At 50.4% G+C, this 12,627-nt stretch overlaps 1 protein-coding gene across 3 annotated transcripts in view; it reads left to right on the forward strand.

Annotated features, from left to right (window-relative positions):
• Positions 1-12,627, forward strand: part of LOC138447860 (lysosomal alpha-mannosidase-like) — a 493,239-nt gene that overhangs the window by 468,327 nt on the left and 12,285 nt on the right. For all 3 annotated transcript variants that reach the window (XM_069604300.1, XM_069604302.1, XM_069604301.1), the window contains one exon: positions 11,853-12,002. In XM_069604300.1, the coding sequence (XP_069460401.1) occupies positions 11,853-12,002 (150 nt within the window). The remainder of the gene's footprint in view (positions 1-11,852; positions 12,003-12,627) is intronic.

Consider the following 12,627-nt stretch of genomic DNA (forward strand, 5'->3'; position numbering starts at 1 on the left):
GAAGTGCTTCAGTTCACCTTAACGTTTGCTAACTTACCATTGGCTGGCCTGGCTCCCTGAAAGACTCTTCTCTCTTCTGCTGATGTGTTTTGCCTTCCTTCCAGGAAAGGGTTAACTGACTTTGCTTTGGGGGGGGTGTATTGAAAGTACTTACCTACTTAAGAATAACTGTGTGAATACGTGTTTTATTTTGAACTCTCTTCTCTTGTACACTACACCTAAGAATATTCTAAAAGCAACAGTGATATATTAATGCCAACAGCACCCCGGCTACTGAGGTCACCTCAGGGTGTAGGTAGTGCCTGTGTGTCATCCCAAATGGGTAATTGCTGATTTAGATAACTAGGAGTGTGTATTTTTGGATGGTATTTGTGTGTTGTTTTATATTGCTCCCTTCTGAAGAAGGCTTACTATAACTGACTGGTACATTACTTAATAATTGTTTGCTCAAGAAATCTTGTGTGTAAGAGTTTATTTGAATACTTGTCACTGAATCTCTGTGTAACTCCCCTACAGCTCACATTGACCCCTTTTGAGATAAGCCTGGCTGCTCAACATGCTACTAACCTGTGTAGTACAGACTTATAGCGAAGGTTGGGTTCCTATTGCCAGGAGGTCAGGTTTGTTTTAGTGCACTCAAAGGGTACTGCATTCAAGCTTGCCTAACATGGACACAGTGATGCGCGATGGATAATGTTTTAAATTCTATACAAGCTTTGACAGGGAGCCAGTGGGCTTCGCGTCTGGTGGAAGAAATGTGGTCCGAATGTTTGAGGCTGAGGGCACAGCAATGAGCTTTGTTTTGGAGAAGTTGCAATTTCAGCAAGTTTGAGTTGAAGGTACCATAAGGAGGACATTGCAGTAATTAAGTTTAGAGAGGATAAGAGCTGGAGCAAGAGTGATGCAGTTACTTGAAGAGAGAAGCTGCCTGCTCAGGGAAATGAGGCTAGCAGTGTAGGCTGTGGAGGAAGCAAGGGCATTAACATGAATGTTCACAGAAAGGACGGATTCGAGGTAGACCCCCAAAATGTGTATATGCTTTAAGACCGAAATGGCAGAGCCGTCTATGCTGAAAGATGAGCAGTTGGAATCAAGGTGTCTGATCCGATGTAGGGAGCCAATGACGAGGAGCTCATTTTTTACATCATTCAGGCATAGGTTGTGGGTGGCCCTCCAATTTTGGATAGTGCTGTAAACGGCATTAATTAGGGTGTTGTCAGATCCTAGTCCCGCTCACTGGGGATTACGACTTTGAATGTTGTCCGCAAAGTTGGTGTACATGATTCCACTGGAATCAAGGAGATCAAACAGGGGTTTTGTATAGGTGTTATAAAGGGTAGGCGATAGTCAGGACCCTTGTGGGACACCGAGCAGAGCTAGAATGGCCTCAGCAACAGTCTCCTAAGAACACACGCGCAGTGCAGCCACTAAAAAAAAAAGGTTATTGTTATCAACCAAATCGAAGGCTACAGAAAGATGGAGTAGGAGCAGAATTGCTAGATTGCCCAAGTGCCGAATAGAGTCCATTTGTATTTTTAAATTCAGTAACGCAGTTTCTGTGCTGTGCTTAGGGCGGAAGCCAGATTGCCTTTTGCCAAGCAGCTGATTGTTTTGTAGTAATTGCTGGACTTGAGCGTATGCTAGGCGGTCAAGGATTTTTTTTATTAAGAAAGTCACGGTGGTGATGGGACAGTAGTTAGTAGGGATTGCAGGGTGCAGTGATGTTTTTATTTTAATAGAGGCGTTACCCAAGCAGATTCTGTACTTTTATGCAAAGGAAGCATTGGCAAGGTCAGTAATGATGGGTGCAAGCATGGGGGCGCAGAGTTTCACTATGTGTGCTGGGCAGGAGTCACCTTTGCAATTAGATGGCTTAAGTGTTCTGATAGAGGCTGCTACTTGATCAGTTGAAACTTGCCTAAACGTGAAAGTGGGGATGTTACTAGTAGGCGTCTGGATGGATGGGGTCGAGCGCCTGTGGCTTACTGGCATGCAGGGCTTTTTGGCATAGATTTTAGAGAGTAATGATTCAGTTTTGTGGGAGAGGGCATCTTGAATTGTGGTGCACCAGGCTTTGTCGGTACGAGTAATGCCCATGGTGCGGATGGCTATTTCCAGTTCTCTAAGGCTATTAGAGCAGGCATTGGCAATTCTGTCATTATAACTGTTAGATTTGCAAGTGAGGACTGCTTTTTTTTTATCTGAGGGACTGCGTAGCGAGGGCCTGTCAATTCTTGGGTGAGGGCTTTTTCTTGCAACAGTGTTCAATGGATCTTTTTTCTCTATGGAAGTGGACCAGATCCTCTGCGAACCAGGAGTTGTTGGTTTTATGGGGTTTTGGAATTTTGGATTTGAGAGGAGCATGTAAGCCAGGGCATGGAGCAGACCAGCATGATATTGGTTAGCGAAATAATGGACTGAATGCTGGTGGTTGGTAAATAGGAGCTCAGAGCAACGAGGAGGGAAGGCAGTAGGCGAGTGTTATGGACCGCGATGGGGCTAAGTGGTACAGGTGTGATTTAGTGGAGCATCAAGCTGGTGATAGAGAAGTGGCATTGATATTGAGTTGGACATTAGCGTTAAGAATCTAATTTTATTTTTATTTTATTTATTTGGTATATTTATATAGCGCACAAAACCCAGGGGTATCTAGGCGCTTTAACTTAAGGATATGGTTACAGTAAGTGCAAGTATAAGGTAAATTACTTAGTTACTGAGCAGGCCTTGAAAGTGCCGAAAAATACATACTTAGGAAAGCTCACCACTTGTTACAGGGAACTACATCATAGTACATATATGGCCATGGCAGGTACATAGATAACATACTTCGGAATGCTTGCCTCTTTTTGCGGGGAACTAAACCATAGTATATAAAGGGATATAGCCGGTATATAGAAAGCTTTGGAAGGCTTGCTTATTGTTGCTGGGAGTTGGGCAGAAATGCATGCAAAAAATAGTGCGGTGAGGTGCGTACCTGGTGGACACAATCTGGGATAAGAGGGCTATATTAAGCAGGTGGACAAAGGCAGATATAGAATCTAGGATGTGTCCGTTAGAGCGGGTAGGGGAAGAGATAAGTTGGGTGAAGCACATGTCACTGAGGGAGTGCAGTGGCTTTGGGGTCAGAGATATCATTGAAATCAGGTTAATATTTCCTAGTATAACACATTTAGTGGCTGGTTTCATGAAGGGCGTGATTAGGAGCGGAATGTTGATGTCAGGGAGGCTAGGACCAGGACCACTGGGTTGTCTATATAATAATAGGATGTTAGTCATTTGGGGGGTCTGTGGTGAGCTTCAGGAGTAGTATGTTGTATCCTGTATTGGGGTGGGAGAGGGGGTCCAGGGCATGTTCTGATTTGTAGTGAAGACGTAGAGATGAGGGCGACTCCCCCTCCTGGCCCATCAATGCAATCAGATCTATAGATAGTATAGTTGGGTGGAATGGCCAAGGAAAGAAGCGGCCCAGAGGCATCATCTAGCCAGGACTCCGATGGCTAAAATATCTGACTGTATATGAATGATGTCATGGATTTCTACATCATGGGTGCCTAGGGATCACACATTGTTAAGAGCACATTTCAGAGAATGTGTGTGTTGCTTGGTAAAAGGGGAACTCCTGTGAGTAATATTAGGTGGTTTCTGGGCTTTAGAGGGGGGGGGGCTAGTTGAGGTCCCCGGGGAGGGTCTGGGAACTGTGGGTGAGGAATAGCGAGTGGTAGTGCTGTTTGTGTGTCGGTTCTTGAGTGAAGTCTGAGTTGGCAGGGTTTCCCCATGTAAGGGACTGAGAGGACTGGGGCACAGTCAATTGTGGTGGGTGTCCTTTATCTATGGGGCTGATCAGTGGTGCACAGGCCAAGGGCGTGTTGAGAGCCATCCGGAGCGACTCAGAGTGGAGATGTAAGAATTAGCTAGGCCGAGTGTAAGCAATGGCGTAATACCCGGATGAGGCGGCCTGTTGGTGACCCAGCCTGGAGTGCAGGACGGGGGTCTTCATGCGTGGACAGATGAGTTTTGATCAGGAGGATAGCTATTATCTGGTGCCCAAGGGACTGGCAGGGGTGGGCCAGCACCAATCCATTTTAATGTAGGCAGGAATGGATAGGGAGGGGAGCAGGTCGATTTTAAGGGCAGAGGCATAGTTGTTGGTCGTAGCCCCAGTGTGCAGTCTCTCACTGCTGGTGTGCTTGGTAAGGACTAATGTGACTAATGGGCCTGCTGTCTTGGGAGTGTGTGAGGGGGGGGTTGGAAGGGTGGGATGTGAGGTATACCCTTACTGTGTGTAGCGCTATATGGCACAACACTTATTTGCGGACCTGCGCTGGGAGCATGCATGTTGAGGGGGGGCAGGAGGGTGGTGGTGGAATTACCAAGGGGGCAGGGGGCAAAGTTTGACCTAAGCAGGCAGCATGGGAGGCAGGAGTACAGGTGGAAGTTACTGTTGCACAGTGCTTTTTATAAGTGCTAGATGGCAGGGGCGAGCAATAGTCTCTAGCTGCGTTGCAAGTGGTCCTACGCCAGTGACCGGAGGCAGCAACACTTCCTGTAGTTCAACTCCGTTGTTTTTGTAGTCCAAGCGCAGGTACTGTAATTTCTGCATGGATGGTGACCTCTCACCGGGTTCCTTGGAGTCCCAAGCGGCTTCTATGTTATGTTCCAAGCTTACACAAATGGACCAATCGTTCTCTCAAAAGTGTACCCATCTTTAAAGAAAAGGGGGGCATTTCAGTGGTGCAGCCTAACCTGGCGCCAATATTTTTTAACATGTTTTTTAATCTATGGTATGTTTCGAGAAAGTGGTGACACACACCAACCCATTGGGCTTGTTTCTACCCTCTCTGGGTCCTAGTAAATTATCCCTAATGGTATGCCAAGATCTTTTGGCCGCATGCTTTAAAATCTTATATGGATAGCATTCAGTGTAAAGGCAGCCAATGCAACCTGTGTCCAAGAATGACTTATCACAAGTCCGTATTGGAAGAGTATTTCACGGATGAAGGCCCAGAGAATAACAGACTGCATCGATGATAACGGGGATGAATACACAATGTTTCTGAACTATTGCTGTAGGTCTGTATCTGTATTCAATGAAAGCCTCTGGAATTGCGAGTCCTCCTGCCCAGTCACAAGCAGCAAGGCTAGACCTCTGCATTGCGCTGTGGTGCCACCATATGGTACATTCTCCAGCATGCGATCTGGCATGGATTCACATGCTCATGAATATTCCCAGTCGTCAGGCTGGGAATCCTCTGTAAGAGAAAAAAGTTTCACTTTCACTGACAAACTGTCTTTCGCCTATAAACCAATCACTGAGCTCTGGGTCATACTGCCGCCAGCCAATCACTGCCCTCTCCCTAAGCCCCTCCTCGGGCAGCCATCTTCATATTTCTATCACATGTTCAAGTGTTGGGAGTCCTTGTGTTTAGCTCCGAAAGCTTTTCTACTTTTTTGCGCTTCTTCGTTTAAACGAAAGTTTATATATCTGTCAAATAGAGCCTGTGTGCTCTTTCGTTCTTTTGACCGGCAAGCAGGCATCCATTTGTCGGCATCTCAACGCCCCTCAAGGGCAGGAATCGTCAAAAGTTTCATCGAAGATTCCATAAGGCGATCTGGCCTACATCGCATGCCAGACCATTTCAGAGGAGAAGGAAGGGAGGCTCCCTCTTCAAGCTCTGCTCAAGCTGCAGATTGAAGAACATGTTTGTGTTTGTGGAGAACACACTCCCAGTGCCTCTACTGTCTCCATCCGGACCACAGGGAAGCAGATTGTGAAATCTGCCTTGGGTTCTTCAAGAGCACCGTCAAGGATCGTCACAGTAGGTTGGCGGTGTGGCTCAACGACAAGGCGTTTACCCTGTGCGGCAAGCAGGGGCATGCCTCACCAAGAGCCAGCTGGTCCGAAGAGCGGCTTCTAAGTCCTTTGAGGGAGCTCCATCTGTGGGGGCCCAAGACAAGGCCAAGCACTGCAAGTCCGTTTCCGTTGGGGTCGCTGCGCAAGCGGGTCACACGATGTGCATAGCGTTTTCATCTTCGCCATCTGCATCCATCTCCAGTCATCGCTCCAGCTCCTCCTTGGAGAGGAAATCGGCTAGCACAGGGAAGCTGCGGGAGAAGACCAAGGCGCAGGGAAAGGTGTCTGAGCTGCCCCCGAAGGCACAGGTGATCCAGCCGAAGTCATCCTTGACGATCGAGCTGGTGGCGGCCCTCGAAGGTGAAATGGGCTGACCAGGGGACCCTGACAGCACCCAGAGTGATACGAACCCCCGCACCCCCCGAGCCAGTGGAGAAAACGCCAGAGAAGTGGATGCCATCCCTAAGCCAGAGACCGACACCTCAGGATGTAAATAAAAGGGGTGGGGGGGAGGGTAGAGGCATCAACCGTGCACCAGGGCACAGATATTTCTTCCTCGGATGAGGAGGACCTGCTGTCTGTTCACAGCGGTTCCGGGCGATGTGGGGAACGATGATGACTACGACCGCGGGTACACCGAGGCGGACGACGACAGCGGCAGGAATGACTACAACGTGGGCGCTGGGCCCAGCAAGCCTACCTACATCCCTCTCTACCCCCTCTGCCCCCCAGTCCCTGACACCTCCAAGGGACGTATTGCTGGACATCCTTTAAACTCTCCACACCCCAGTGTCAGATTCAGAAGATGCCGACGGCAGCTCCGGCGCCAGGCCCGCCAGCAGCAAAGAAGAGAAAGCAGCACCTACGCCGCCTCATCAACTGCCGCACATGCCCTCCCGCCCCAACGATACGGGGGCGGACACGGCAACGGCTGCGATTCTCCGCTGCCAAGGGCTTCTTTCCCTCAGATGAAGTGGGGTAATTCCACAACATGGTCTCCCAAGATCGGAGCTCTTCCAGCGGACGCCGGAAGACACTAAGGAAGGTTTCCTTTACCAACGACGTGAGGCCAAAAGGAAGACCATTCTGGCGGTACCTCTCCTGGATGATGTTTGGGATGAGGGCCTGCCGCTGATGAGAAACCCATCTTCAGCACGGGCGAAGAGGAATAGGTTGGAGAAGTACTGGGTGCCGGAGTCTGCACCCAAGTGCCTACCATCACAGCCTTCCCCGGACTCAGCTGCAGCGAGGAAGAAGTCTTCTAATCCCTCATCTTCAGCCTCTGTTCCCCCTGACAACAAGGGGAAGAAGTTGGACGCCATGGGTAGGAAAGTGATCTACTCAGCAGCGACAACAGTCAAGGCAGCAAATGCATTTGCAATCCTGGCAAGATACGACGGGGAGCTGTGGTATAAGATGGCTCTGCTGCTGGAATTTCCATCTGACATGCGGGTCGAGGCAGGAAGGCGAGGTGGCATCGGACCATGCCATCACTGTGGCCCTGGACATCGCGGACCTGGGGTTCCGACAGATGGGGAATGGTGTTTGCCTCAGTCGTCATGGCTGGTTGAACGCCACCAACTTCCATCACGAGGTCCAGGCGAGGGTGCTGGACATGCCCTTCAACTGGGACGACCTCTTTGGGAAAGCAGTCGACGAATTGTTGCAGGCCATTAAGACGGAGATGGCCTGTGCCCTGGGCACTCTTCTGCAGCATCGTCCATCCTTTCCTGCCTATGGCAGAAAATCAGGCAGATCGTAGAAGGTGTTCGGCAGAGGGTCCTCCTCATACCGTCAACCCTCCCGGCCTGACCCAAGAGGCCTACAGGGGCCTCTCCAAGGCTTTCGGTGGAGGTGGATGACGTTGTCGTTCCCAAAGCATGCAGGCCCCGAAGCAAGATTGAATCAGCCAGGACGTCAGGGCCCTCACCCATGCACCTCGGTGTGAGGCCAGCTGGCGGGCTTAGTCAGCGATTGAGAAAAGATCTCCACCGACCGATGGGTGCTGGACGCTCTCGCCTACGGACACAGAGTTCCTGGAGATGTCCGTGGATACTACCGGTGGTCCGGCAGGAGCAGCACATCCCTCAGCTCCTGCAGGAAGTGGGCCATGTTAAAAAAGGGGGCAATAGAGCTAGTTCCAAAGTGACTCTGGGGTTCCGGAATCTACTCCACATGCCTCCTGGTAAAGAAGTAGACCTGTTGCTGGAGACCTATTCTAGACTTGTGGGGCCGCAACAAATACCTCAAGTCCCAAAAATCCAGGATGGTCACGTTGCAGCACATACTCGGCCAACTGGAGGAAGGGGACTTCTTGTCGTCGCTGGATCTGCTGGACGCATACTTCCACGTCCCCATTCACGAGAAGCATTGGAAGTTCCTGTGCTTTGTGGTATTCGGACTGATGTCGGCGGCTAGGGTGTTCACAAAGTGCCTGCCGCCAGTGGCGGCCGATCTGCGTCTACAAGGGATACATGTGCACCCGTACCTCGACGACTAGCTCATCTGCGCCAAGTCCACAGAAGTAGCTGTCGAACACCCGTAGAGGATCGTCTGGCTGCTACTGATCTGGGTTCTCTGTCAACTACCAAAATCCTGCTTGATACCATCGCAAAACGTGCTATTTCTGGGGACCAGGCTCAACACTGTCTCCTACCTGGCAGCTCCCTCGAAAGAGAGGATAGCTGCCATGCTGGGCAAGGTGCAATAGCTGTTGGCACTGAAGACTGCCATGGTGCCGACCATCAAATCGCTGCTCAGCATGATGTCGTGCATTTACCTGATCCAACTCTGCAGGTTGCGGATGCAGCCCGTTCAGGAATTCCTGGAAGCTCTGTGGATCCAGGTGTCCGGAAGCTTCGCAGACAAGATTGTTCTCGACAAGGAGTTCCATCGAGTGATAAGGTGATGGGGTGTGCGCTCCAACAACGCTGGGGGCATGGATTTCCAGAGCCCTCCCATACCAGGAGACCGTCACCACAGATGCTTCCCTGGAGGGCTGGGGAGCCCACACCGGACGTGTCAAAGCCAGAGGCTGTGGCTACCGGAGGATAGGGATCTCCACATCAATGTCCTCGAGCTGCGGGCAGTGTTATGGGCCCTCAAGTCGTTCCTTTCGCCCCTGAAGGGCAAGGTGGTGAGGATCTTCACAGACAACACCAACACAATGTTCTACATCAGGAAGCAAGGGTGTACCAGACCCCGGTGCTCTCCAGAGAGGCGCAGGACTTGTGGCACTGGGCTGTCACCCAGGAGATGTTCCTCATTCCCTTTCACCTGGTGGGAGTCAAGAACACCATCGCCGACTCCCTCAGCAGGGAGCTGCGCTCTTGCCACAAGTGGGATTTGACAGGATCAAGTGGACGGCCTCTTCCTCAAAAACGCCAGACCCCAGATCGATATGTTTGCGACGGCGACTAACTCCAAATGCCAGAGATTCGCCAGCAGGTTCGACCAGCCGAGTAGCATGGGGGGGGGGGACACATTTTCCTTTCCATGGGAAGGCATGTTCCTGTATGCATTCCGCCTGTTGCCTCTACTGGTGCGAGTCACCAATCAACTGAAACAGTGCAGATGCAGGATGATCCTAGTCGCCCCGGCGTGGCCGAGGCAGATTTGGTACCTGGATCTTCTCACCCTGTCAGCGTCACCCCGGTCAAGCTGCTGGTGGTGGTTGCGGATCTGTTTGCCAGAGAAGAAGGCGCAATCCTACATCACGAGCCACGATCGCTGAACCTGAACGCTTGGCTCCTGCAGCCTTAGACTTCAGACGGCATGAGCTGCCGGCGGACTGCAGGGAGGTCCTTGCCAGGGCCAGAGCGTCAGTGACTCTTCAGTGCTATGGCCACTGGTGGAAACATTTCACAACATGGTGCCGGATGCAGAAGATCAACCCTCCGAGGGTCTCGGCTGTGCAGATTGTTCCATACTTGTCCTTGGCCAAGGCGGGCAGGCACACGCCTCTATAAAGGGTCGTTTGGCGGCTATCTCCTGGTACACCAGGTCTCCAGGACGGTCTTCGCTTTGGTCCCACCGTCTAGTGAAGGAGTTCCTCAAAGAACTGTTTCGATCGTTTCTGCCGGTGAAGGCCCCTGCCCCAGCATGGGAACCCAATGTGGTGCTGACGAGGCTCATAGGGGCTCTCTTCGAAGCTATGCATCAGGCCCCTCTCAAGTTCCTTTAGTGGAAGACCGCTTTTCTCATGGCCATCACCTCTGCCAGGCGGGTAGGTGACATCCAGTTGCTTTCCTGCAAACAGCCTTATCAGACTTTTCATGACGGTGGTGCTGCGGACACACCCCTCCTTCATGTCAAAGGTTCAGTCAGAAATTCCATCGCAACGAGCCTTTGGTGTTGGCTGTATTTTTTTCAAAACCTTTGTCACCAGCTGAAAGGACTTTGCACTCACTGGATGTGGCTTACGCGCTGAAGTTGTATGTGGCACACACAAAGTTTCCGGAAGACATCTCAACTATTCATGAACTTTGATCCTGTGAACCATGGGAAGGCCTTTTCCAAGGCTTCCATCTCCAGGTGGCTCTCCGGCTGCATCACACTGTCACCAGTTGGCAAACCAACAGCTGCCCGGCTGTCCGAGAGCCCATTCCGCCAGAGTGATTGCTCCAACGACGGCGTTCCTGTCTGGTTTTCCCCTGCTGGACATTTGCAGGGCTGCTACGTGGGGGTCCATGCACACCTTCACAAGATTCTACTGCTTCGACAGGGATTCCAGAGAGGAGTCCGGGGTCAGCCAAGCAGGCTACGCAACCTGTCCGCTTGAAGGTGAGCCCGTTACGGAGGTAAGAGTATTTGCTTCTGTTGAGTCTTGCCACCTCCTGTGGTTATGTAAAGTTGTACTGCTATGCATTCTTTATTCATGAGCATGTGAATCCATGCCACACCATATGCTGGAGAAGGTACAAGTAACTTGACTAACTATTGTTCTCCAGCATGGGTCTGGCATGGATTCACATGCGAACCCCAGTTCCTGCCCCTCTGCGGATCTTCTTGGTCATACTGCCACTTTACGTGCTACCAAATCTGAAGATGGCTGCCAGAGGTGGGGCTTAGGGAGAGGGCAGTCCTTGGCTGGTCGCAGTATGACCCAGAGCACAGTGATTTAGTGACAGGTTTATAGGAAAAAGACAGTTTGTCAACGCAAGTGAACCTGTTTTTTCTTTTATTGAGGGTTCCCGGCCTGACGACAGGGACTATTCATGAGCATGTGAATCCATGCCAGACCCATGCTGGAGAACAATAGTTACAGCTACGCAACTTGTTCCTTTACTCAGTTTAATGTGGCAATCAACACCGTAGTGCTCTTATGGCACCAAAGCTTGTCCAAAGTGTAGTATATTTTGCCTCCACATTCAGTATCCAGATTGAAATCTGTGGAGGGAGGGTACAGATGAAACAATTCTGTGGTTTCAAACTGAGATGCGACATGTTAAAGGGAGTTTAGCGTTTTTGATGTCTTGGGTGCATATCCATGCAGCAAGAGTAGATCATTAATCGGGAATTATGAAATTAGGAGGGTAAATTCTAAAGTGTCTGAAGGAGAAGGGAATATTTTATGGCAGTTTCCGAGGTGATAAATTGGTATTAATATAAGTATGATAGCTAAGCCTGAGCCTCTGTGACAGGACACTCTTTGCAAGGTCAATGCAGAGCGATTTGCTGTCTGACCCCGACTCACCATGTAGTCACGCATCTTCGGCAACGCACCTCTGACCTACTTCACTTTCTTCCATAGCTCACGTACCATGGAAATGCAGTAGAGCTCCCTGGAGCTATTGGCTATACAACCACACTTGTACCAGCCAATGGACAACTAGTGTAGCTTCGCCCTTCTCTTGCACCCTAGTTCACATAGTTTCTTTCTACCTGTCTAGGTGCCTCCTTTCTTTAAAGCAACTTCTCGTGTAATCTCGTGCTACCAATTTGCTTCTCATTTCTGCTTTTGTTCTCACAATCTCACACTCCTTTCTCTCCCACCTACTAGTTCTCGGCTCTGAATGGTGAACTTCCTCCGAATGTCCACATCCTGACCCTGGCGCGGTGGGATAAGAACTCCATCCTGATTCGGCTGGAGAACCAGTTTGAGAAAGGGGAAAGTGGCAATTTCTCTGGGCCAGTTGTCGTCGACCTGCAGGTATGTACTGGTGGACTGTGTTGGATATTTTGCTTAGGCTTTGTTTCTAGGGCCCAGATATAGCACCCATTTTTTCTAGAAGTAGGTAACATCGGAGCTACCATCGCTCTCCAAGTAGCACTGGCTGAGCAGTCGAGGCAACGCAGCAGGAGGCTGGTTGTAAGGTACAGTAAACACTTGATTCTGCGCAATTCCCTTGTGTATTCATGGGCAAATGGGTTGGGGGAAACACCAGCTCTCCAACAAAGACACGTTGCAGCTTTCAAACAATAGTGGACTGCCAGCTTCACAGCTACTTCAAAGCTCCTGGAGGAATATGCGTTGGGGGCAGACAGCCCCCCTCCCCACCCCACTTCCGAAGATTAGCACCTTGGTCAGCTTCTTGCATGAAGCCTGCTGACATGCATGAAGAAAAGGCGAGTAGGACTGCCAACAAAGAACAGGCTCTCTTGAATAGGATGTAAAACATGATTGGAGGCCATTGTGAGCATTTAGTCCCCTTCAGTGTGTTATGGCTAAAAATGTCAATCCGGGATAAGCATTGTGAAAATGGGTCAAAAAGTAATGACTGCCACCAGCCTGTGCCAAAGATGCCTGGAAAGTAGCAAACTTGCTATTTGGAACA

Source organism: Ambystoma mexicanum, chromosome 3q, assembly GCF_040938575.1.
Source record: "Ambystoma mexicanum isolate Mex_15411 chromosome 3q, UKY_AmexF1_1, whole genome shotgun sequence".
NCBI classification, from domain to species: domain Eukaryota; kingdom Metazoa; phylum Chordata; class Amphibia; order Caudata; family Ambystomatidae; genus Ambystoma; species Ambystoma mexicanum.